The 25979-nt window shown below is 37.4% G+C and overlaps 1 protein-coding gene across 2 annotated transcripts in view; it reads right to left on the bottom strand.

The window, feature by feature from the left end:
- angpt1 (angiopoietin 1) overlaps positions 1–25979 on the bottom strand; it is a 164274-nt gene that overhangs the window by 7778 nt on the left and 130517 nt on the right. For both annotated transcript variants that reach the window (XM_089122927.1, XM_039659548.2), the window contains 4 exons: positions 21816–21943; positions 21458–21559; positions 16949–17115; positions 1923–2053 (listed from right to left, as the gene is read on the bottom strand). In XM_089122927.1, coding sequence (XP_088979053.1) covers positions 1923–2053; positions 16949–17115; positions 21458–21559; positions 21816–21943 — 528 coding nt within the window. The remainder of the gene's footprint in view (positions 1–1922; positions 2054–16948; positions 17116–21457; positions 21560–21815; positions 21944–25979) is intronic.

Genomic DNA, 25979 nt, shown 5'->3' with positions numbered 1-25979 from the left:
GATCCTGGCCACCAAGGACAGAGAAGGTGATGGCAGGATCTCTCTCAGTGCCTGCTTTATTAAATGATCAAATAAGAGCTTTCTGAATGAAAAGCATAAGCTGCCGGTGGTCTGAATCCAGGAGGAGAGACTATGCGAGTCGTATACAGATAGTTGGTGCTCAGCCCATTCTGCTAGACTCCTCACAGTCCACAAAGACCTCATTACTACAGTACGTGCTCAAGCTTCTTGCACTTCCTCTGCCAAAAAGAAAGCATGAGGTGTACACAGACACACACTGTGTTTAGACTGGATCCTACTGTCTGCCCACTTCACAAAGAAAATGTAGTGAGTAAAATTACAACAGCTATTTAAGTAGTTTATTTGATTTTTTTTTTTTTTTTACTGAATGATGCATGTAGCTCAGATTCTTAACTCTTTCCCCACCAGTGACAAGTTGTTTCACTGTTATATGGTGGTGATGCTGTTACGCATTCAAAGTCACAGCCAGGAGAGCGCGTGGACGGAGTCTCTGTGCAAGCACACTGCACTCACAGTCAATCCGAAGAGTGTGGGTGGAGTCTCTGTGCAAGCGCACTGCACTCACAGCCAATCAGAAGAGTGTTGGGCGGAGTCTCTGTGCAAGCGCACTGCACTCACAGCCAATCAGAAGAGTGTTGGGCGGAGTCTCTGTGCAAGCACACTGCACTCACAGTCAATCAGAAGAGTGTGGGTGGAGTCTATGTGAAAGCACACTGCACTCACAGCCAATCAAAAGAGTGTGTGGGTGCGGTCTCTGTGCAAGCACACTGCACTCACAGCCAATCAGAATAGTGTGTGGGTCGGGTCTCTGTGCAAACGCACTACACTCACAACCAATCAGAAGAGTGTGTGGGCGGAGTCTCTCTGGAAGCACACTGCACTCACAGCCAATCAGAAGAGTCTATGGGTGGGGTCTCTGCGCAAGCACACTGAAATCACAGCCAATCAGAAGATAGTGTGGGCGGAGTCTCTGTGCAAGCACACTGCACTCACAGCCAATCAAATTAGTGTGTGGGTGGGGTTTCTGTGCAAGCACACTGCACTCACAGCCAATCACAAGGCCGTGTGTTGGTGGAGTCTATGTGCAAGCACACTCCACTCAGAGCCAATGAGAAGAGTGTGTGGGTGGAGTCTCTGTGCAAGAACACTGCACTCACAGCCAATCAGAAGAGCGTGTGGGTGGAGTCTATGTGCAAGCACACTCCACTCAGAGCCAATGAGAAGAGTGTGTGGGTGGAGTCTCTGTGCAAGAACACTGCACTCACAGCCAATCAGAAGGCCGTGTGTGGGTGGAGTCTATGTGCAAGCACACTCCACTCAGAGCCAATGAGAAGAGTGTGTGGGTGGAGTCTCTGTGCAAGAACACTGCACTCACAGCCAATCAGAAGACAGTGTGGGCGGAGTCTCTGTGCAAGCACACTGCAGTCACAGCCAATCAGAAGAGAGTGTGGGCGGAGTCTCTGTGCAAGCACACTGTTCTTTTCAGTGAATCAAAAACATACAGTATGACAAGTGCATTGATTACAAAATTAATAAATCTCATCAGTCGATTCTTTGTGATTCCAAACCACTTGAATCAATTTGTTGTATTAATGTTTAATCTGAAGTTAATACTCTGTCAAGTCCAATTTAAAAGAGATTAACTCATCATTTGGCAACAGACAGCTGAGCTGAGGAGAGTGAATGACATGATTAGTATTTACAAAAGTACTAAAAGAACCGCTAATAGAACTGTCCCTGAGAATCTGTTCCCAGCATTCACTGCATATCATTAAACAGATGTACTGTAGATTGTATTTCTCCAGTTGTATTTATCACTAAAGGAATGTGAATCATGGGTAACTGCAAACGGAACAAGATTGTGTTGCAAAAGGTGTTTAAATGAGGAGTGTGTGTCTCACCCCCGCTGAGCATCAGCGCACACTTGCATGTGCAGTTGTCATTGTCCATGTCTTTAGTGCTGAAGTCAGTGCCGTGGATCGCCAAACTGCTCTGCCGGCCAGCCGTCCCACTGTGGCTCTTCAGGAACAACCTGAGAGAAGAGAAGAGAAGAGAAGAGAAGAGAAGAGAAGAGAAGAGAAGAGAAGAGAAGAGAAGAGAAGAGAAGAGAAGAGAAGAGAAGAGAAGAGAAGAGAAGAATAGAGAGACTTTTAAACAAGGAGGCCTTGGATTTACTGCCAGGAACATCCATGAGTGATTTACGCAGAATTCCTTCACACTCATGAGCCGCATTTCCATTCTTGGGAGTTAGCATTTTTTTCCATGGTCATCTCTCTTCAGTGTGTAATGTTGCTGTTTGAGCATGAGGAAGCTCCAGGTCTTCTCTACTGTATATCAGTGTCAGTGTTTCTGAACTCCTGAAACGCCTCCATTGTAGTCTTGAATTTCTTCTGGGAACGAACACGTCACAGTATTCCTCATAATAATTAACACGCAGAATAAAGGGGCGGGGCCTGGTTGAGTTAGTTAGTAGTGTTTTAAACTGGCGGTTATGGGAAGGGACGGGACATTTCCCAAACACACTCGAAGCGCTCGACCAATCACAACAATCAGAGCACAGTGTGCTTTCAGAAGGAGGGGCTTCATAGAGACAGAAAGTCTGTTTCCTGTAAAACACCGTAACTCGCTGTTTCACTATCATTCGATGCATCGTTGAATAAATCATCTAGCTCATCACGACTGTTTCATGAAACTGTACTGACGCAAATTGGACGTTCAACCACGTTGATGATGTCATGAAGGAGTAATAACGAATTTTAATGATTTTAATTTTAATTTAGCTTTATTCTAGATTCAATCATAGACTCATTCTTACACACTAGAGCTTGTTCACACAGGCGCACTCTTCAAAAATGGTGCTGTAAATCTCTTGACAAACTCAAAGACGTAAATGACATTTGTATGTGTTCTAAATAAAAGACACACGTTGCACTGAATGTCTGCTTGCTTATTTTGCTCAAGATCAGGATTTATTGAGTCCACATGTCATTAAAAAATAATCAGACTCTTCTTAACCACAGATCGAGATCTGTCACTCACACACACATCTCTACAATGATCTTTGCTTATGTTTGTTGGAACGATGCTTTCGGGAAACACAGTCCTGACAGTCCAGTCCAGACTGGGAAGAGAGGATCCGCAACAATGGAAAATTTGAGGAAAATAATCAACATTCAAGCACGAAAACCTGTTCTAGTAGAGCCTGAAAAATAAAAGGGCATAAAAAGGGCATTGGCTGGGAAAGCCCATACCGTGTAATCCAGAAACCACACAGAGCGTGTAACTCAACTCCATCCATCCACACTTGAGGATTTGAACCGCAAATTCACAATCCTCACTTCATGCAGTCTTGGGTTCAAACGCTTAATTCTATGCAGCATTGACGCCCAGAGTTTGGTGGTTAAAGGACGGCCTTTGATTTTCCCATCTTGCTTCATTGTGTCACCAATGGTTCTGCCCAAGGTCTTAACCTGAAGGTTATTACCCCTCCGACAAGTTTTATTTTTATCCAAAGTGTCATTCTTTAAGCCAAAAAACTAAACTGCATAAGCATGCCAGCAATGAAAGGAACACCAAATGAAACATGTACAGCCCCACAAAATCATTTCCTGAAAGCCATCGCCACAAATAAGATCAGACAGTAGAGATTGAGCTTTATAAATCTCTTCTTAGATGAATCTTGGAAAGAGATTTGGAAAATGTATTGTATTTTAAGGGATGTCCAAAGAGGCCAGTGATGCAACAACAGGCATTAGAGGCCAATCTGTGATTCTCTCATTGTTAAGTGGGATTTTTTCCCTTTTTTCAATGTTTTGTTCCACACACTTCATCCATCTCACAGACGATCTTGTAACACACTGCCGAATCACTTTAAAGCCACCCACATCAAATTTTCCTGCAAATATTGTTCGGTGACATCATACTCATGAAGATGAAGTGCATTGTTGCGGTCTCTAAACAAAGATTAATGGACTGGCTGTTCGCGGTTTCTGCGTATGATCGATGCCAAACTGATGTTTCTGTTCTTCGCTGACAGGCTATGTTTTTACATCCTATATGAAGACACAAGTGCAATACTGACTGTTCACAAAGAAAGCATTCTTCACTTTCTGTCATACAAAATGTCAAACTTGTCAACACTCTACAACTAAACTTCCTCGGGATTTGAACAGCCGACGCAAACATGTTGCTTCATAATTTGACTTGTATCTCTGCATACATAGTGCTTAGAATAATTTTCACTTCTTCATTGACATTGGTTTGTATGGAAGCTTGTTTCTGCCACTGTGACAAATAAAAAAGGTAATTGCGACTTTTTTTATTCACAATTCTGACTTTTTTTCTCACAATTGCGAGTTAACATCTTTTTCTCAGAACTGCGAGATATAAAGTCAGAATTGCGAGTTATAAAGTCGCGATTGCGTTTTATAAAGTCAAAATTGCGAGATATAAAGTCAGAATTGTGAGATATAAAGTAAGAATTGTGAGATATAAAGTAAGAATTGTGAGATATAAAGTCAGAATTGCGAGATACAGTATAAAGTCGCAATTGTGTGTTATAAAGACGCAATTGGGAGATATAAAGTCAAAATTGCGAGATATAAAGTCAGAATTACGAGATATAAAGTCAGAATTGCGGGAAATAAAGTCAGAATTGCGAGATATGAAGTCAGAATTGCAGGAAATTAAGTCAGAATTGCGAGATATAAAGTCAGAAATGCGAGATATAAAGTCGCAAATCGAGGGCTTGGAGCCAGAGGGGCGTAAGTGGGCGAATATGAGTTCTTTATATCAAAATAAAGGTATCAATGAGCTCAATCCAATGGTGCCAAAAATACCTATCTAAGATCAAACTGTATTGAATAAAGCAACAAAAAGGTGTATCTGACATGTTTGATTGTTTTTATTTTATGAATATGTTTTAGAACATGTTCATTGTGTTAATATGCCATACATTTTTTTACTTAAATACTCCTTCATGTAAGTATGCCTGTGGTTGCAAACTTTGTCATTTAAGGTTAATAATACAGGTGATTGAAGTGTGGAAAGTTTGAAAAGTTTGTTTAAATCCACTTACGCCCCTCTGGTTCCAAGCCCTCGAATTGTGAGATATAAAGTCAGAATTGCGTGATATAATGTCAGAATGGAAAGATATAACGTCATAATTGCATGATATAAAGTCAGAATTGCGAGATATAAAGTCAGAATTGCGTGTTATAAATCAAAATTGGGAGATATAAAGTCAAAATTGCAAGATATAAAGTCAGAATTGCGAGATATAAAGTCAGAATTGATTGATATAAAGTCGCAATTGCGAGATATTAAATCAGAATTGTGAGATATAAAGTCAGAATTGTGTGATATAAAGTCAGAATTGCGAAATATAAAGTCAGAATTGCGGGAAAGAAAGTCAGAATTGCGAGATATAAAGTCAGAATTGTGAGATATACAGTATAAAGTCAGAATTGATATCTTCATATCTATTTATAAAGATTGATATCTTTATATCTATTAATTGATATCTATCGACGTTATATCTCACAATTGCGACTTTATTTCTCATAATTGTGACTTTATATCTCGAATCTGCGACTATTTCTTAAAATTGCGACTTTATATCTCGCAATTGCGACTTTATTTCTCACAATTCTGACTTCATCTTGCAATTGTGAGACAAAAAGTCGCAATTATTTATTTGTTTATTTATTTATTTTTCAGTGGTGGAAACAAGCTTCCATAGGTTGGGGCGGATACCACATTTAATTTATATATATATATATATATATATATATATATATATATATATATAAATGTAAATTATCAGAATATTTTTTTTTACATTTTGCATTATGTTTTTATTAACATTAAAATTAACATTAAAAAAAGAAAAAAATATTGTTACAATTTCAATTAACTGTTTTCAATGTGAATAAATAGTAAAGTGTCATTTATTCCTGTGATCAATTTATCATCATAACTCCAGTCTTCAGTGTCACATGATCCTTCATAAATCACTCTAATATGATGATCTGATGATCAATAAACATTTATGATTATTATCAATGTTAAAAACAGTTGAGGAAACAGTGATACATATTTATTTTAGGAATCTTTGAGAAATAGAAAGGTAAAAAAAACAACTTTTGAAACTGAAATATTTTGTAATATTATAAATGTTAAAAAAATAAAATAAAAAACAGCACACTTTTAAATGTTAATGTAAAATGATAGATATAGTGCTTTTATAAAGTGTTTGCCTTGAAAAGCAAATATCTTTATAATTTCTCTGTGATATAAAATCAAGGCTCACACACAGAAACACATGAACAGCTCTCCAGCTTCACGTAAAGGCCGATTGAATGTTCACAGAAGAGCATAGAGTCATAATAGGCTCACGTATTGTGTTAATCGTGCAATTTGCACCCGAAAATTATTTTTTACGTGCATATGATAAGCAGTTTTCGTGTGCATATTATGTACTATATTGCACACGACTTATTCTACCCAAACGTATGATGCACCCACACCACTACTGAACCTACCCATGCGTATCATATGCAGGTAAAAACTCATTTCACATAAAATGCACGATAAAAATATGTGTGCTATAGAGGCGCTTTACTGCGTCCGGGTTCGGGTTGTATATGCAGACTTGTTGCACTAACCACTGCTGCGTGTCACGATGTGGTCTTCGTTTCAGTCTGAGCTCAAACATCTGTACGGTCAACAGAACACAGTTCATCTCGGGTTCTTCTCACCAGCCTTAATGAACTTTTGCTGCATCACTCCAAGCCTTACTAGGAAAAGCTGTGATGAAAACGGAGATTTATTTGGTGTTTCACAACAGCCCATGGGGAAGCGTTCTGCCGTCCGGCCTTTTTATTTTCCTAAAATGAAATGATAGCAGTTTGGTAACGTTCCTCACCGGATGATGTTTATGCAGAGTAAAGGAGGACGTATGGATGTGTTTTTTCTTGTTGAAATCTACATTGCTTAAATGAAATGAAGTGTTTGTCAGATTCGCATGTTCCACAAACCTAAATTGTTGTTCGGTAACACAGACTAAAAGTATATGTTATAAATGTCGGCTGGTTTGTCTAGATCAGACTCTTATTCCTCGGCTGGATGGTGGCGAGACTTTGAAGCGGCACTGAAACTCACATCCGTTGGACCCCATTGAAGTCACTATATGGAGAACTTCCTGGAGTGTGTTCCTCAAAAACCTTAATGTCTTTTCCACTGAAGAAAGAAAGACATGAACATCTTGGATGACGTGGGGGAGAGTATATTATCAGGACATTGCAATTCTGAAGTGAACTAATCCTTTAAAGAAACCACCTTTAAAATGGATCAATAGATGAAGCACATCATCACTGTATGCCGTACAGAAAGCACAAAAACACTCGTTTTACAGTACGCAGCGGAAAAACAAAACCTGAGTGCCATAACACACGTACCATAGGGGTCCATGAGTCACAAGGCCGACTTACTTGCCAAAGAGTGAAAATAAAAAGCGTTATATATAGTTTCCTCAGCGAGACTGTGTGTCAGAACTCATGGTGTGTGATGAGCTTGAGGACCACCATTACAAGCTCTTGCCGAACACATTTAACATATCAAACATTCAACAATCCGGCAACGGCGATATATCTTTAACTTGGTAATGTGGAATTAAAGGAAAACATGATAAATATATAGAACTTCGAATAAACAGTGTTTTTAAAGGAGGACCTTTATTTTTAGCAATATGTCAATCTTGAGATTGGCCTTTTTTTAAACTAGTAGAAAGAAAACATCCATAACACACTTTTAACTGCAGCTTTTGGAGAATTTATCTATGTGCATCTGTAGATTTCAATTACAATATATATCTTTAAAGGCATTTTTTTAATTATTATTTTTATTCTTATACATATTATGAATGTTTTTTCAGAAGGGATTGTTCATATACAATTTTCCTGACACCAGAAAAAAAAAAATGGTAAAAATGTAATAAATAAATAAAGATATCCAAAATCCCCTCAGTAAAAACCTCCGACTGAAAACAAACAAAATGTCGACAAAAACAAACAAGCATTTTGAATCTGGCTTTATCCAATGTCCAGATGTTTATTCTAGAAATGTATGCAAATTAGTGCATATTTAATTTGACAACGCCTCATTTGCATATTTAAACATAACATTTCAGAAAACTTGTAATACAACATTTTTCTTGCAATTTTGAATGTAATCAATCAAGTATGTTCTATTAGTTATTTTTGTAACCTATTCAACTGATCTGTCTTGCCTTAAATCAAGATGCATTTACTGAAGCGAAATGATTGAATATGTTTTAAATAAAATTGCTTAAAAGTTCATTTTCAAAAGTACCAATTCCTATATTTCACTGTTTGACATCATTTGGAAATAACCTTGAGTAAATCATGTACTAAAGTTGGCTGTCAATAAAGCAGACCTTTGAAATGTGTGTGTGTGTGTCATTTTGCTGACAGCACTTTGGAAGAACCCTGTGATATTGATAGTACACACATTAAATGCTTTAGCAGAGAGTTCACAGCCTACAGTGTGTGTTTGTGCCAAACCACCGTACAAAATTCACACCAGACACAGCTGAAGAAATATCTTCAAAATCTGTGGATCTCAAACTTGGCTGGATGAAAGAGTTATTAAATCAGGATCATTTCTTCTGCTTCAAGGACAAACATATACAGCGGCAATTAAATCTCTTCAGGCCCTGAAAAGCAGAACCTCTGGTGTGTGTTCAGAAACACTCAATCTTGGTACTGGAGTGTGACATTCGTACCGTATTTCAGATACAGTGTCTATTGAAGCCACACCAGTGTTGTGCCTGAATGCATTCAATGAACGATAGTTCGATTTTGGGCGAACGTGAACTGAACGTACTGTATTACTGGCTGATGAACGTTACTGTGTCTGTGAACGCGCGCTCTCTCTTTGTACAATAGGATTTGTACAATCCAGATTTCTATAGAGCCTTCCTGGCAAAAACCTGGCCAAAACACATGCAATCAGGCCTCAAAAAAAACACCCAATCTGGCAACACCAGCCACCAGTGTCGCATCGCAGCCGCCGTCGACAAAGCAGCGAGCGAGGAGGCGTCGTATGATCATTTAATGACGAGGTCGTGAGGATGGGAAAACATCTTACAATTCTGTGCAAACTGCCCGTCGATAATTTAATTCTTGTCATATGGGCTGTGGCAATAAAAAAATAAAAAAAGCTCGCAATATGGAAAAAAAAAGAACTATGAATGAACTAGTTCGTTTTTAAGTATGAACTATGAACTGAACTAATTTATTTTAAAATGTGTGAAATGAACTTTGAACTAGTTCATGTAGAAAGTGAACTTTCCCAACACTGAGCCACACTGTAGCACAGATTTGATTGAGGTGCTTTCAATTTTAAAGTATCTTAATAGATGTGTTAATCTCCAAACACACACACACACACACACACACACACACACACACACACACATACTCAACTCCATCAGTACAGACAGACACACATTCCACTCCATCAGTACACACACAGACTCAACTCCATCAGTACAGACAGATGAAGAGTTCAGATGCAAAAGCCTCTAAATGCCATTTGAAATTTTCTTCTTTAATGATGATTTTTATCAAACTTGTATATTTAAATTCAGTAATTTCATTTAAATAACAATTAATAGGTAATTAGCATTGCCATTTAAGTGAAATCACTGAACTTAAATATACAAGTTTGATAAAAATCATCATTAAAGAAGAAAATTTCAAATGGCATTTAGAGGCTTTTGCATCTGAACTCTTCAGATACACACTCCACCCCATCAGTACAGACTCAACTCCATCAGTACAGACACACACTCCACTCCATCAGTACACACAGCAGGAGTGTAAACACAGGGAGTCTGGGAGTCTGTCAGTGCTGTGGGCACCGGCTCCGGGTCAGTGGCGTTCGGCCCAGGAATATGAACAGACCCCCCCCCCCCCCCCATTCCTCAGGGAAAACACGGCTCTGGATCCCGGACACTGACACACACACAAACACACACACACACACACACACACACACTCAGAAGAGAAGGGAGCTGCACTATTTCCCCTTTAGACATTCTTCTTACTATAACGACGCTGTCAAGCAGAAACCTTGTATCTCCATATGTCCTTATTTTTCATTTTTCTTTCAGATATTTCTTTCAGATACTATTGGTCATTCTTTATGTCTGGTTGTGTGTTTTGTACACATTTAACCAATGAAAACTATTAAAAAAGAGCTTGTGATTAAATCTCTTCATTGGCTCCTCCAACTGTCAGTCAAACCTCATAACTCCGCCCACCTCTGTCACGACACATTCTGGAGCGCCTCTGGTGGTTTGCAATGCAAGGGCAAATAAAGAACAAGTACATCATTTTCTTTACTCCAGAAACACTATACAGTATTTATAAAGCCTGATGTACATAAACAGCCCATTCTCACCCCCAAGGCATCACTTAACTGACATTAACTGTCCAAACATTTGGACATGCTTCAATATCTGACGCTTTAGGCGCCCTTTAGCGTCAGTTAGATGACGCCCTAGGATCGCGTGTACCCTACCCCCACCCCACACCTAAACCTAACCGCGTCCTCTAACTGACGCTTTCCTTTAAAGGGCGCCTAAAACGTCAAATATTGAAGCATGGTCAAAGGTGACGCCTTGGGGTGAGAATGCGTTGACATAAAGGCTCAAATGTTTTATGTATTTAATGAGCATCCAAATCAGAGTAGGAGCCACAAATGTTTTAAACAGCCAGATCTTGTCCAAATGACAGAAAAAACTGAGCCCCACGTATAGCTAAACTTTATAAGCTGATAAAAACGGAATGCACTTACTGCCTCTGATGCACAGAACACGCATGTCTGATATTAGCAGATCAATTCCATTTCAGCTTAATTTTGGTCAAATATTAATAATATAATAACACATGCAAATATCCGATCATATATAAATCCACAATATCAACTCAGACATCACAGTGTTCAATAATTAAAAAAAAAAAAAAAAACTAAAAAAGTGTTGTTGTTTTTTTTCCATTTCCTGAAAAGCTGTTTTAGCATTAGAGGTTCCCATCATGTGATTATTTTCACTAATTCATTTTGATTTAATGCATTTTTAAATGTGTAAATGTGTAATTCTATAAATATAGCAGCTCGGAACACACTTTACCACTGGGGAAAATTTTTTTAAATAGGCATTGAAGTATAGGCAGTAGAATCTTTTTAAAGTTCAAGAACCCTAGAGTTCTAAATAGAATCGCACTGAAACATTGTATCCTCCGTAACGTATGTGTGGCGCCATAGAAACAAAACACTGCGCTCTCTCAAACCCTAGCTCACATTAAACTCATGCGCATTGAAAATAATCAAATTCGTTTTGAATTATGGTTAAATATCGGATTTTAAGTGGATAAGATGCTTCTGCTCGGCAGGAGATTGGCAGCGTGAGTTATGATCCTATTCAATACAGTGATGTAGAGCTGTACAGATGCAAGATAACATCAGTGTTTTAAAGCAATCACACTCCAGATCCATTCAGTTGATTATTACACTCCCCGAAATTAAATAGCTTTAGGATTCATAAACACAATTGTAATAAGAGCTGGTCAAGACATTAACAACACAGTATAAATGGTGTAATGGGTATTTTTCCTCATTCTTTTGCTTTAGTTTTCTTATCCAGATTAGGCTATTTTAACAGTTTTCTATATTACGTATCTCAGTCTCACAGTTTAGTTTTGATTGGTGAATAACAGACGGCGTTGATTTTTTTTAGGGATTTCGCAATAATTTGTTTGCATCAGGCATGACGGACGGAAAACTGCGGTGGATCTCACGAAACAATGCATCCATTCAGACCTGAATGTTAATATAAGAAAGAAAATCAATATAATATACCTGCAATGACAACACTGGACAATAGCTATAATGCTCTGGATAAAGATCTAAAACGTCTAGGTTACATATGACTGTCTGTTTATGTGTTTATTTTATGATTATGATGTTTTAAATGGACTATTTTCCTGCCTCCAGGTATTATAAACTCTGAGACCTTGTGATGTCACATAAACATTTTTTATATGCATATTTCTGTGTGCTATATATATCACTCTTACGAATTTCTCTGAATCCTTTTAATATTATATTTTCTAGTGAGTGTGTGTCACAGTCATTGATTGCTATTATGGTCTGTCTATTCAGCTTTCCTGCAAACGGTTACATAAGCGTATAAGAGTGTGTATCGGTCAGCGCTGTGGTCAGTTAGCGCCACCGAGGCATATAACATTACCTAGATAACTCGACCTGAGGTTTACCAAAAGAATGCACAAGACCTGGAAAAATATAAAGATTGTTTTTTCCAGGCCAAAGTCAGATTTTCATCTGGTTTCAGTGTTTACACTAGAGTATATCTAAATCTACACTTGATTTGTTCGCTGAAATATTCTTGACTTAACTGCATATTGTTGTACAGAGGTTAAACACTGTCTCTCTCACACACGCACACACATACACACACACAAATACTGTATATACCCACACTTTTGGATGGTAGTTATTCATATTTACATTATCAGAATAATATATAAAAAGTGACTGACTGTGACTAAAGAGTAAAATGATCTCAGTTTAACCGTAACATTAGAGATTTACTATTGAAATGATTAAAGTGTCAAATCTAATATGCATTTGTACTGTTCATGAGTAATAATGCAGACTGATTTGTTGGATCACACCTCTCGCTCGCTCATACACCCAGAGTTAATATGCTCGGTCCTGCCTGCGCAACCTTGCTTACGTGAAGAAAAAATTAGATCGTCATTATATGAAATTTATTGTTCTGAGCAGCGAATACATTCAGCCAAGAGTTGTTCTCTCACTCCAAACTTTACCCTGTGTGCAGTTTGGAAATCATTAGGACTAAATCAAGGTATTAAACTTGACAGTTAGTCCTTTTCCTGATTTAGGTTTTGGGATTACGATCAACTATTTCAATAGTTGCAATTACTGCTGTTCTAATGCTTTAAATGTAGTGCAAATGTTTCCTGACTGAATGGAAAGACTCTATGTTGGTTCTGACAAATAGAAATGCTTGTGCTTCGTAATATGTTAAGCTCTAAATTATCCTTTGTGGATTCATGCACACGCTTGCAGAATTTTAAAGTGCTTTTATGAGCCATGTCTCCAATATGTGTGTGTGTGTGTGTGTGTGCATATGCATATGTACAGTATGTGTGCATGAACTGGATCCTGATATGCTGGAGCTTTTTAAGGGGATTATTTACTTACCCTCGTATCATTCCAAACATGTCTGATTTCTTTCTTCTCTGCAACACAATATATATATATATATATATATATATATATATATATATATATATATATATATATATATTAAAAGTGACACACTGCATCCAAAATGGCTTATTATAGTAAGGACTATATTTGGTTGAAAACGTGCATTGTGACTGTTAAAAAAGTATGCTCTATGTAGTATGAATGTATTCCAGATACACGAGATGTACATCCGCCATGTTGTCATCATCATGTGACCTACCGTCGCTTCACTGTCATTCACAAATCCTCTCCTGTGGCCTCATAGGATATTACAGTAACAGGTAGTCTCGCGAAGCCAGACCTTTAGACTGACGGCTGAAGGTCTGGAATTCATAGCAGCTTTTTTTGGCCAAGGCCCGCCCATAAGGCCGTTTGACTGACATGTCAAACAACCAATTACAGTTCGTTTCGTTCAGCGCCAGGGCGTGGAAATGTCCCCACAACACCAGACCGGCGTGCAACAAGTCAGTCAGCAGTCAGCAGCAGTTACCGGAGCGCCTTATATTATATATGGATCAATTGGTTAACAACGCTCCGCGCTATTAAATTCGCCCACGAACGCGCTTAAAGGAGAACTCTGGCGAACAATGAACCTTTGGTCTAATAAAACATCGGTACATAGTCAACCGTTCTCTGAGATTTGTTTTCATGATAATCGATTGTAAAGAGTTTTATCTCTAAAAACTGTTTAGCGTATAATGCTAGTACTGGGGGCATTGACTAAGTAAAAGAAATCGCTAGTTTATACCACTAACAAGGCTCAAAATAGCCGCACACTAACGCAGTAACATAATGAGGCTCCATACATGCAAAACGAAGCATTGAGAACTTTGTAAGTGTAGGAGCCATCTTAAAAAATAGTCTCGATAAGTCGATCCCCGAACGACGTGCTGAGTGATCTGAGCTGTATGAAGTTCAGCGAACTTCTGAACTGTATGAACCGCGTTCAGGGATCGACTTATCGAGACTATTTTTTAAGATGGCTCCTGTCTGTATACACGAAGTGAACTGTCTTCATAAAGTTTCTTCTTATTAAACGGTCTGTACACTTACAAAGTTCTCAATGCTTCGTTTTGCATGTATGGAGCCCCATGTTACTGCGTTAGTGTGCGGCTATTTATTTTAAAGTGAAAAACATGTTAACTCCTATCTAACTACAAGCGTTACCTTTTACACAAGGTAGTTAGTTAGGAGTTAACATGTTTTTCACTTTAAAATAATGGGCCACATCACTAGTAGTTCCTGTGGGATGACAAGGTAACGCTTATAGTTATTGAGGAGTTAACATGTTTTTCACAAATGATACAAGTAATTTAATTTTATATTTGCCACATACTGTACAGGTTCTGTGAGGCACTAATATTCTAACAAACACTGTAATCTGGTAGATGTGGTTTTGCGCTTATCGTAACATAAATGCAGCCAATTTCTTCATTAAAGATGCTAATTGTTTTTGACAAGTGAACATCAATGTTTATATTCATGTCATAAGAGAAGTCCTCCTCAGGCAGCTTTTGTAACATAAAGTTATAGGTCTTTGGAGTCTGAGATGTGACTGACATTCAATAGAGCTCATAATAGTGAACTAATCCAATCATGAGAGTGTCAGCAACACTTCCTAATTATTTAAGATTTATTTTTAAAAACTGTCTTTATTAAGATTATTTTATGTTTAAGTTTTAAATAAACAGAGAACATGTGTCCATCCTGGCAAGAGTAGTGGTCACAATCTCAACCTAGCTAATGTATTTGGGGGGGATGTATAAACTTCATAAATTGGTTTCCACAAAGTACCCATTTGAGGCACATGCTTCTGAAATGTTATGACCATGTTAAGAGTAAAACCCCCACAATTGTTCACTTTTTAGACATGTTACTTTTATGATTAGTATTTAATTGGTTATTATTTCTTAGTTCACAAGTAGTTCTCAATGAGGATATATTTCTTTAGTAACAATCAAATACCTACCAAGGAACTACCTTTGTACTAAATTACCTATAGTTGATATTGCTTCCATATTAGTTAATAGTATTAAGTTCGGTGTTAATGCAGTACTACCTATTACTTCCTGCATAGCTACTTGTTAACTACTGACCATTATTTTAAAGTGTTACCAAAATTCCTTTGCATAAAGAAAATCAGGCTGAAAACATTTAGCTGGGATTTAACAGCGACGTACAGGATAAAGCATATCTTCGTAGTGCATCTACTGCGTGTGCTTTTTATAAACACAAACTAAAAAGGTTCTTGGGTTGGAATCTGAAGGCCTAATCTGAGTTTCCAGAAGTAGCAACCTCTCACACACTGTGTGTTGGGCCAAAGAAAGGTTCAGTATTCTCAAGAGGCAGTGAGTGATTACCATAGCATAACCGTTCGAGAGAACACATCTATTTTTAGAGATGAGAATGAAGATTAGATTCCTGAAACTCCACGACGGCCGGCAAAGTGTGCAGATACACACATCTGAGGTGTGTGTGTAGCCGAACACCTGCCTGTGTGTGTGTGTCTGTGTGTGTGTGTGTGTGTGTGTGTGTGTGTGAGAGAGAGAGAGAGCTACAAGTGCAGTGAACACTGATCTCTGCGTATTCTTCGACTTTTCTGACACTAATTCAACCCCAGATAGAATTATCCTACATAGTTAATTACATAGTTTCATCCATGAAAGACATTTAAAAATCCCATAGAGAGTGAAACTATGAATGAACGGATGAACTTCAGGTTTATATAATAGATATTTATACACACCCGCACACAGGCACGCTCACACGCGCACACACATATACACAATATTATAGACTTCAAAATACTCGAGTGATTTGTGAAGGATCATGTGACACTGAAGCCTGGAGTAATGATGCTGAAAATTCAGCTTTGATCACAGGAATACATTACACTTTACTATATATTCACATAGAAAACAGCTATTTTAAAATGTAATAATATTTCAGAATGTTACTGATTTTACTGTATTTTTGATCAAATAAGAGGAGCTTTGGTAAGCAGAAGAAACTTAAATCTTACTAAATCTCACTAATCTTTTACATCTGTCAAAATATATTGCAATACACAAATGCATCAATATGTATCGTGGAGATGTATCGTGGCGTCTATCTATCTATCTATCTATCTATCTATCTATCTATCTATCTATCTATCTATCTATCTATCTATCTATCTATCTATCTATCTATCTATCTATCTATCTATCTGTATGTCTGTCTGTCTGTCTGTCTGTCTGTCTGAATTTGGGGAAAACCCCAAATTCCAAAAAAATGTGAAAATGTTTTCATAACTGTAATCCATAATCATCAAAATTATAACAAATAAAGGCTTGAAATATCTCACTTTGCATGTAATGAGTCTATATAATATATTAGTGTCACCCTTTAAGTTGAATTACTGAAATAAATGAACTTTTGCACCATATTCTAATTTTTTGAGTTTCACCTATGAATATAGCATTATACATATATGCATATGCATTAACACTTATGCATTAAATAACACACAATGTATAATGCATTGAGAATGAGGAAGAGGAATTACCTGTATTTGTGTTTTTCGCTGTCAATGTGGAAACTGTCGTACTGGGAGAAGGCCTGGTGTCCGTCCCAGTCGCTCAGCTCCACGCGCAGGCCGAACTGCCTCTGATTGGTCAGAACGTGAACGAACTCGTTTCCCAGCCAGTGTTCGGCCGACACACTCCCGAAGCCCTAGCAGAGAGAGAGAGAGAGAGAGAGGGTCGAGCAAGGGGTCAGTTTAACACTCGGGTCATGGGAGGCAGTGGGAAATAAAACCCTGTCCAAGATATTTCAAGCCTAATAGAATCAACTCAGGGAGGGAATTCCACAATTCATCATTTTCTGGAGATAATAATTACAGATTTCCAGAATTTTTTGACACACAAGGGTATCAATAATCACTGGTCCGTTTCTGAGCCTGAATGTTTAACGGCTGCATCCGATCTGACTGTGAGAAAAACTCTCTGACATGACATCTACAGGACTAATTTATGATTTTTAGTGCAATGCCAATGAAAAATGCAGAAATGTGTATATAGTATATAATTAAACATGTGCATGACTAGAGTCTAGATGAGAAGCAGTGTGTTCTCCGTGTAATTTCTATGCACACAAACACACACACCATTTAACAGTCTGGTTTTTGCTTCCAAAAGATGTTTTGGACGAGTTTTCATGTGTGTAATGGATCCACTGAGCTCAGAACAGCTGGAGAACGGCTTCTGAAACATGTCATAATGCAGAGCAGGCACTGACAGCAGTAATTACAGCCCATGCAAACCTTTAATGAGGAACATCTGTAATTAGCAAAGTGTTCTCTGCACTCCTCCTGAATCAACACTTCAGTGAGGGCGATGGACATGACCAGTGCTGGACCGCTTACTTACTATTTAACTCTGGATGCAGTTTTTTTTTTTTTTTTTTTGTAAATATTTGTCCAATTTGATTAGCTACATTATGTCATAAATCAAATGGGACCAATATTTACAAACATTATTTTATAATTTTATAAACAAAAAATAAAAAATAGTAAATAAATAAGGATAAATGAAAAAAGGATAAATAAATAAAGCAGTAGTAATCCCAAATGGTAGTCAGATATTAACACGTTTGCCATCACATGATATTTTATAATATTTATTATTTATGGTACGCATTTGACACAAATTAGCTCTGATGACAAAAATAAAATGGATGGATTGATGGAAAAAATAAATAAACATATGAAGAAATAAATATTAAAGTGCAGGATGGATTTTAACAGGTTTTTTTTTTTCATTTGATTTTTAACATAAAATAACAACAATAACAAAATTATGTTTATGTTTAAAAATCATATTTTTTTTTCCTAGAATTAAACACATTAATTTATATGTTGCTCCGTTAGTAGGCTATTTGTTCAGTTTTAGGCTTAGTTTGATTTATATCCAGTTAATAATTATAGTGCTTCAACAAGGCAACATTTTTGTTTAGTTTTATTTAATATTTTAGATTTGATTTAATTTCCGCTGTATTTCAATTAAAGGGGGGGTTGACTGCGATTTCACTTTTTTCATTTTAAATAGTGTGTAACGTTGCTGTTGGTGCATGAACATTATCTGCAAAGTTGCAGCGCTGAAAGTTCAGTGTAAGCAGAGATATCGTCTTTTAAAAATCAGGAAGTATAATTGCCTACAAAAACGACTCGATTGGGACTACAGCTGGGTTTTAGACGTCACTAACCCACACATTTGCATCAACCCTCCCTCCGGAATATGCAGAAAAGGACATCTCGTCGAGTGTGTTGTTTACGCAGCTGTCAGGTCTTCTGTATTCGAACTTCCCACGGACGCTGTACTTCGTCAACAATGGATACAATTTATGTTTGATTATGTTCCTGAAAATGACGATCGTAATCTAGCTCTCTGTGCTGCGCATTTTACAGAAGACAGCTTCCAGAATCTCAACGAGTTCAACACCGGATTCAACAAGAACTGTTACTAAAACGTGAAGCAGTTTCAACTTTAAAACCAGAGGCAGCAGTTGTTGGGCCACAATCTGTAAGTAGGCTAAGACTTAATCATTTTAAATGTATTTCCATGTATAATTCCAGACGTAGCCTTGTGTTTTATTTTTTTTCAAATGCCAGCGCTGGCTTTATAGCCACTATAGGCTAATGCTATTGTGTCTACGACAAACGCGTACAAACATTATGGATCTGAATTTTGTATAAGTACTAATGTTTTAAACGTATTTTTCATGTATATGTGCTTTATATCAAGAACGTAAACTTGCCAACGCTGTTTGTGTTTAACATTAGTAGCCAGTCAGTTGCTATTGTTGCCAGTCAGATGCTATTGTGTAAAACAAACGTGCATAAAGTTAAAAAATGTAGCAAATTATCATTCAGAAACGTTTAGTAAGAGCCGTGTGTGGTGTGGTTCTGCTTGACTCTCTTCATCGCGGCTTTCTCGGTCTGATTATGCCTCAAACTGTTACTGTAGTTCGACACATATTTACATCTTGACCGGAGCTCACGTTTCGCCCGTAAAGGTAATGGGCGTTAACCTTCCGGACAACGTGAGCGACAGTTTAGCCAATCACAACACACCGGCCCAAACTAACCAATCTGAGCACACTACGTATTTCTGAGGGAGTGTTTTCATAGAATCAGGAAGTCAACCGCTCGTTCGAGGACAGAGGAGAGCGCGGCTGACAATAAAGGTGAAGTTTATAAAAAATAATACTTAATAAAATAAAAAACGAAAAACCACGAATACATGTTATATTGCACCCCATGAACACAATCATGCAAAGAAAAAAGCAGTCAACCCCCCCTTTAACAGAAATGGTTTTAGTAGTTTTATAGTTTAATTAACTATTATAACCCTGGTTATTATGCACTACAGCCAAAGTGAGGATGATCTCACTTGCTGTGCTCCAGCAAGTGTGAGTTCTGCTCGTGGGATCCGGTGATGGATGAGAGTGAATATGAGACACACACATATGAGGGTGTGTTCCTGAAAGCGGACGGCTGTTGTTGGGTTTCCCTCGAAGTCTGAGCTGATCGTCCTCGACACACAGAAACCACAGTGTTCCCTACAGGATCAGTGAGTAATGTAGAGGAACCGGTGATACTGTATCCTCTAAAACAGGGAGTGTGTGTGTGTTTTCTGTGCAACATCGGTGTCACAGCAACTCACTCGTTGCTATGTTTCCTTCCCAAAACCGTAAGTCAGATTAACACTAAAACCTGGAACAGTTCTTTCCATAGTTTAAATTTCTGATTCCATTCTGATGAAGAGTTTCTCCCATCCTCCTTTGGGATAGTGTTTGGGAAAGAGAAATATAAGCGTTGATGGAGCTGATAGTGATTGGCTGGAGCGGATACTCATGAGGAGAGCTGATGTTCTTCCAATGCTTCACTGGATCCAAACCAGCAGGGAATACAGAACACACAGAAAACTCCAGTGAGGAGTGGAACGACTGAACGTTACCGGGGAATGAGTGTGTGACCGCATGAAAGAGAGTTCTGCAAACACTTCTACAAAGGATGACATTAAAATGCTGCTAAGTTTGTGATTACTTTAGATAATACCAAAGACAAAATGCTAAAATCAGAAAAATAATAATAATAAAACAAATAAATTAAAATAATAATAAATACAGCTAAGGTGTATTATTTTCACTTCTATTTAAAATAAAATAGAAAAAAAAAGGAATTTAAATAAAAAAATAAATAAAAATGTAATTAAATGCAGCTAATGTTGTGATTAAGTTCACTTCTATTTAAAATAAAATATAAAAGTAGTAAAACAAATGAAAATAATAAAATAAAATGAAAAATAAATAAGAAATATTTATTTAAATAATACATATTTTTTTAAATGCAGATAAGGTTGGGATTATTTTCACTTTCACTTTTTTATATTAAAAATAAAAAATAAAATATAATAAATTAAATAAATAATTGCTATATGTATATATATATATATATATATATATATATATATATATATATATAAAGTAATCAAAACCTTAGCTGCGTGTGTATATATATATATATATATATATATATATACACACACACACACGCAGGTAAGGTTTTGATTACTTTCAGCTCTATTTAAAATAAAAATTTAAAAGCAGCAAAACAAATGCACATAAAGGTCTGTGGATGGAAGCTACAAGAGTGTGAGATAAACGTGTATAGATGTAAACTAATAGTCAGGTTTCTGAGTGGAGAAAACAAATCCAGCACCGACGTCCCACTTTACCCACGACTTCTGGATTTTATAATGCTCATTTTTTCCAATAAAGAAGTTTCCAATAAGACTGACTATAACAATGACTATGTGTGTCATGCAAACTATCATTCTGAAGGCGAGGAAGAATCCCGTCATGTCATGGCTATCCTTCACTCTTCTGAGAGTTAATCAGAGACAGATGAACACAGGAGATATACGGCACACATGCACTGCTTTAAAGAGAGAGAGATGAAGATCAAGTGAAGAGTCAACCAGAGGTCAGTGCGAAGGATTCTGGCTTTACGCACCATCTTATATTCTTTCCATGATCTCTGGAAGTCCACACTTCCATCCTCACGTCTCTGGATGACGGTCCAGCCTCCGCCTGCAGACTCCATGTTGCAGAACACCTGTTCAGAGACACACACACACACACACACCACTTATCTTGACCTCATGGATCTGCATATCCTTATAACAACATCAGAGATCTCCATTAGCTTAGTGACTTCTCCAAACAGGGATTAGAGGAGAGGTCGAGGAGCAGGCCTGAGATCACACCTGGGTGAAATCCAGCACACACACACACACAGCTGAACACACACACACTACTTCAATAGAGCCATTGCGTCTCGTATTACATATGCAATTGGACTGGACTCCTACCTTTTTGGTCTCTTGTGGGCTAATGTTGATCGTGTAAACCCCATTCTTCTGGAATCCGGCTTGGTAGAGGTCGGCACAGTCCCGGAACTTCCTCTCCTCGTCGGCTTGCTTTGTGCTGTTCGGCACCACTGAACACACACACACAACACTGGGTCAGAACCAGCTAAACCACCACTGAATGCACACACAACACTGGGTCAGAATCAGCAGATCCATCACCACTGAACACACACACACACACACACACACACACACACTGGGTCAGAACCAGCTAAACCACCACTGAATAAACACACAACACCGGGTCAGAACCAGCAGATACACCACCACTAAACACACACACGCACACACACTGGGTCAGAACCACCAGATACACCACCACTGAACACACACACACACACACACACACACAGCTGGGCTCTCCGTCACAGCGGGAGATCCTCGTCACTGACACTCAATCCTAAACCAAAGCGCAGGAATAACATCCCTGGATGAAGAGTTGCCCTCCGTCCCACGACAGGATCAAAGCGGGGCCGAAACAGCCCTGAAACAATCAGACAGTGTGTGTGTGTGCGTGTGTGTGTGTGTGTGTATATACTATATATATATGTATGTGTGTGTAGGTAGACTAGGTAGAATAATTTTAATGAATAGGTTATTCCATTGTGATATAATATATTTTTTTATTTTATTTATATTATACAAATATATATATATATATATATATATATATATATATACATAGAAAAAAGGGGGAAAGGAGCTAATTATAATCAAAAATGTTGTTGTCACACTGGAATAACCTATTCATTAAAACTAGGAATATACCTGTATAATATAATATAATATAATATAATATAATATAATATAATATAATGAATATATATTTAGTATATATTTAGCTTCTTTCTCCTTTTTTTCTGTTTTCCTCCCCTTTGTGAACTTATTTATATAATTCACTGGTCTATTTCTTTTTTAAGTGCAGGTTTGTCTTGTTAATAAAAAAAAGCAAAAAACAACAACACTAGTGTAAAAACATAGATCTTTAGCAGAGAAAGAAAAGAGGAGAATCGGGAGGAATTTCCTTCTATATAACTGGGACACGGCGGGTAAATATAAACCACTTGTTATAACAGGAACTTGAAATTTATAGCTTGTAGTATTTATTCGGCAGATCTTGCTTGGTTTCATAACACTGGCGCTGTAATGGTGTGCAGATGGAGAGAGACGGCCTGCAGATTTACACACTTTCACACTTGCAGAAATGTCAGTCACTGGATGAAGATTATGTTGATAACACACCAATGTACTCGCTGTCCTTTTTAATCTCATAATAATTCCTGCCAGATTGGAAATATTACATGATATCTGATACACTATTTTGAATTTGCCCCGTGTTGTTTATTCCATTAACTCAGTGTTTGGTTTTGAAGGGGAGACATGTGATTTCTTCCATGGCGTGCAACATTTTACAACATTGAGATTGTCTGCTATGCTGACATATTTTGATCTGTTTGAATGGGTTTGTAGCATGAAACCGATATGTTCTATACACATACTGACAGAAGATGAAGAAATAAATACTATACGCATTGCCAATCACAATTATTTTCTTATATTTATATTAAAAGAAGTCAAAATAAAATAAAATTAAATTAAACAAATGCACACAATAAAATAAAATAAAATACAACAAAACAGCCCTTGTTAAATAGCTGTGACCTGGCAGGTTTTCAGGAGATTGTCCGCATATCTCTGTGATCTGTCTGCATCACTGCTGTCTGGTTGAACATGTTGAGTGAGTGAATCTGATTTATTTGTTCAGTGCAGATCCAGAGTTTTCTGTTGTGTGTGTACCAATATAAACAGCTGGATGTTATTTTGCTGGTGGTTTATGTTTCTGCTGGTGTTTATGGTTGTGTGCATGTGTGTGTGTGTTCATGGTTTATGTTTCTGCTGGTTCTGACCCAGTGTTGCGTGTGTGTGTGTGTGTGTGTGTGTGTGTGTGTGTGTGTGTGTGTGTGTTTGTGTTCAGTGGTGGTTGATGTTTCTGCTGGTTCTGAGCTGGTGTTGTGTGTGTGTGTTCAGTGTTGGTGTATCTGCTGGTTCTAACCCGGTGTTGTGTGTTTATTCAGTGGTGGTTTAGCTGGTTCTAACCCAGTGTGTGTGTGTGTGTGTGTGTGTGTGTGTGTGTGTGTGTGTGTGTGTCAGACAACGGGATTCACCACTGTAAAACTGCAGGACTGAAGAGAGTGACACGAGCAACACTTTCTAATAGATGAGAAGAAAGCCTGATTACTGTAAGTTCATATATATATATATATATATATATATATATATATATATATGAAAAATATAAAATAAATGTAACAAAATATTTTAAAATAAAAAATAAACAATCAAATAAAAACCTAAAGCTTTTTATTTCAAATTAAATAAATCATTAGTATATATATATATATATATATATGAAGAGTTCAGATGCAAAAGCCTCTAAATGCCATTTGAAATTTTCTTCTTTAATAATGATTTATGTCAAGCTTGTATATTTAAGTTCAGTGATTTCACTTAAATGGCAATGGTAAGAAGAAAATTTCAAATGGCATTTAGAGGCTTTTGCATCTGAACTCTTCATATATATATATATATATATATATATATATAATTTATGGATATATTCGATGGTGATTAATCAAAGTAATTGAACAGAGTATTTTGAACCGCTGAAGTGTGTTGTAACGGATAGAGAGAGTTATAGTGTGTTTGCAGAACCTCTGACAGCGTCTGGATGAACATCTCTACATGTTAATCTGAGTTATTAAACAGCGTGTGTTCTGGCTCATTCAATTTTACTCACAATATTTATTTACATTTGAATTCTTGGTGGTTCATTTGGAACTTTAGTTTGGACCAAGTTCATGTGAACGGAGCAATGATTTTATAAATCAGGATTCTCCACACACTCGCCGACACAAAACACAGTTTCAGACAAGCAAGAACTGAAAATCCCAGTGTGTGTTGGCAAACCCAAAACTCAAACCACACACACACACACACACACACACACATGGACAGAGAGACCGTGAGAGTAATGACCACCAGCTGAACATGCAGAACTCAATAATGAGTATATTTAAGAACATTTCCAAACCCATAAACCATACAAATCATAATGTGCCTAAACACAAAAATCAATTTACATTTGCATGCAAAACTGAGTCAGAGTCTGTGCCTACAAAACTTCATTTACAGACACAAAACAATATTTTGCTTAATAAAAATGATTGATGTCATCAAGTAAATAATAATGAGCAATTAGGGATTTGTTACAGGCATCAGACAAGGAACAGTTACATCTAATAATGCAATCTAATGATGCAAACGTTATACCATAATAACCCTTAATAATGCAATTATTGCAAATATACAATTGGAATTATGAACTGAGTGTGTGTGTGTGTGTGTATGAAAGAGTGGGAGAGAGAGAGAGTGAGAGAGAGTGTGTGTGTTGCACAGAGACTGACGGTGCTGTTCTTGCCACTGATACGTGAGTGTGCGTGTGTGTGTGAGACAGAGACTGACGGTGCCGTTCTTGCCACCGATACGGACGGGACGTCCCGCAGGAGTCATTAGGTTTGAGTAATCGAGCCGGAGGTCAAGAGAGCGACCTCTACACCGGAGCACGAGCTGGTTAACATTTACATTCATCATCGCTGGTTTGCTAATATGTCCTTGTGTGCACAATTATACTTGTTTGTTAAAATCTCCAAGAAATCTTGTTATGCCAAACCACAGTGAACCTAAACTCTATTTCATACGCTCAATTGAGCCGCTAAATCAACCCAACCATTCAGAAATAGATCAAAACTAAGCTGGAATCAAACATGGTCTCGTTTAGTGTGATTGGCTGAAGTACAAATGGGAAAAGTGAGTGTGTGTGTGATTGAGTGAGTGAGTGAGTGAGTGTGAGAGTGTGTGTGTGTGTGTGGGTAACACTTTAGAATACGGTTCCTTCGTTAATGAATAACTACACAAGAACTAATGAGTAACACAATATTAACAATCTAGTAACTATTGTTAACTAACAAGAAACTCTGATTAACGAACTAGTAAGTAATAGCGCACAGACGAAAGTGGTAGTTCACTATTAACTAATCAATAACT

The sequence above is a fragment of the Pimephales promelas genome, chromosome 18 (genome assembly GCF_988280905.1).
Source record: "Pimephales promelas chromosome 18, fPimPro1.hap1.1, whole genome shotgun sequence".
Taxonomy (NCBI): Eukaryota; Metazoa; Chordata; class Actinopteri; order Cypriniformes; family Leuciscidae; genus Pimephales; species Pimephales promelas.
The sequence above is the reverse complement of the archived record's forward strand: the minus strand, read 5'-3'. Positions and strand labels throughout refer to the sequence as shown.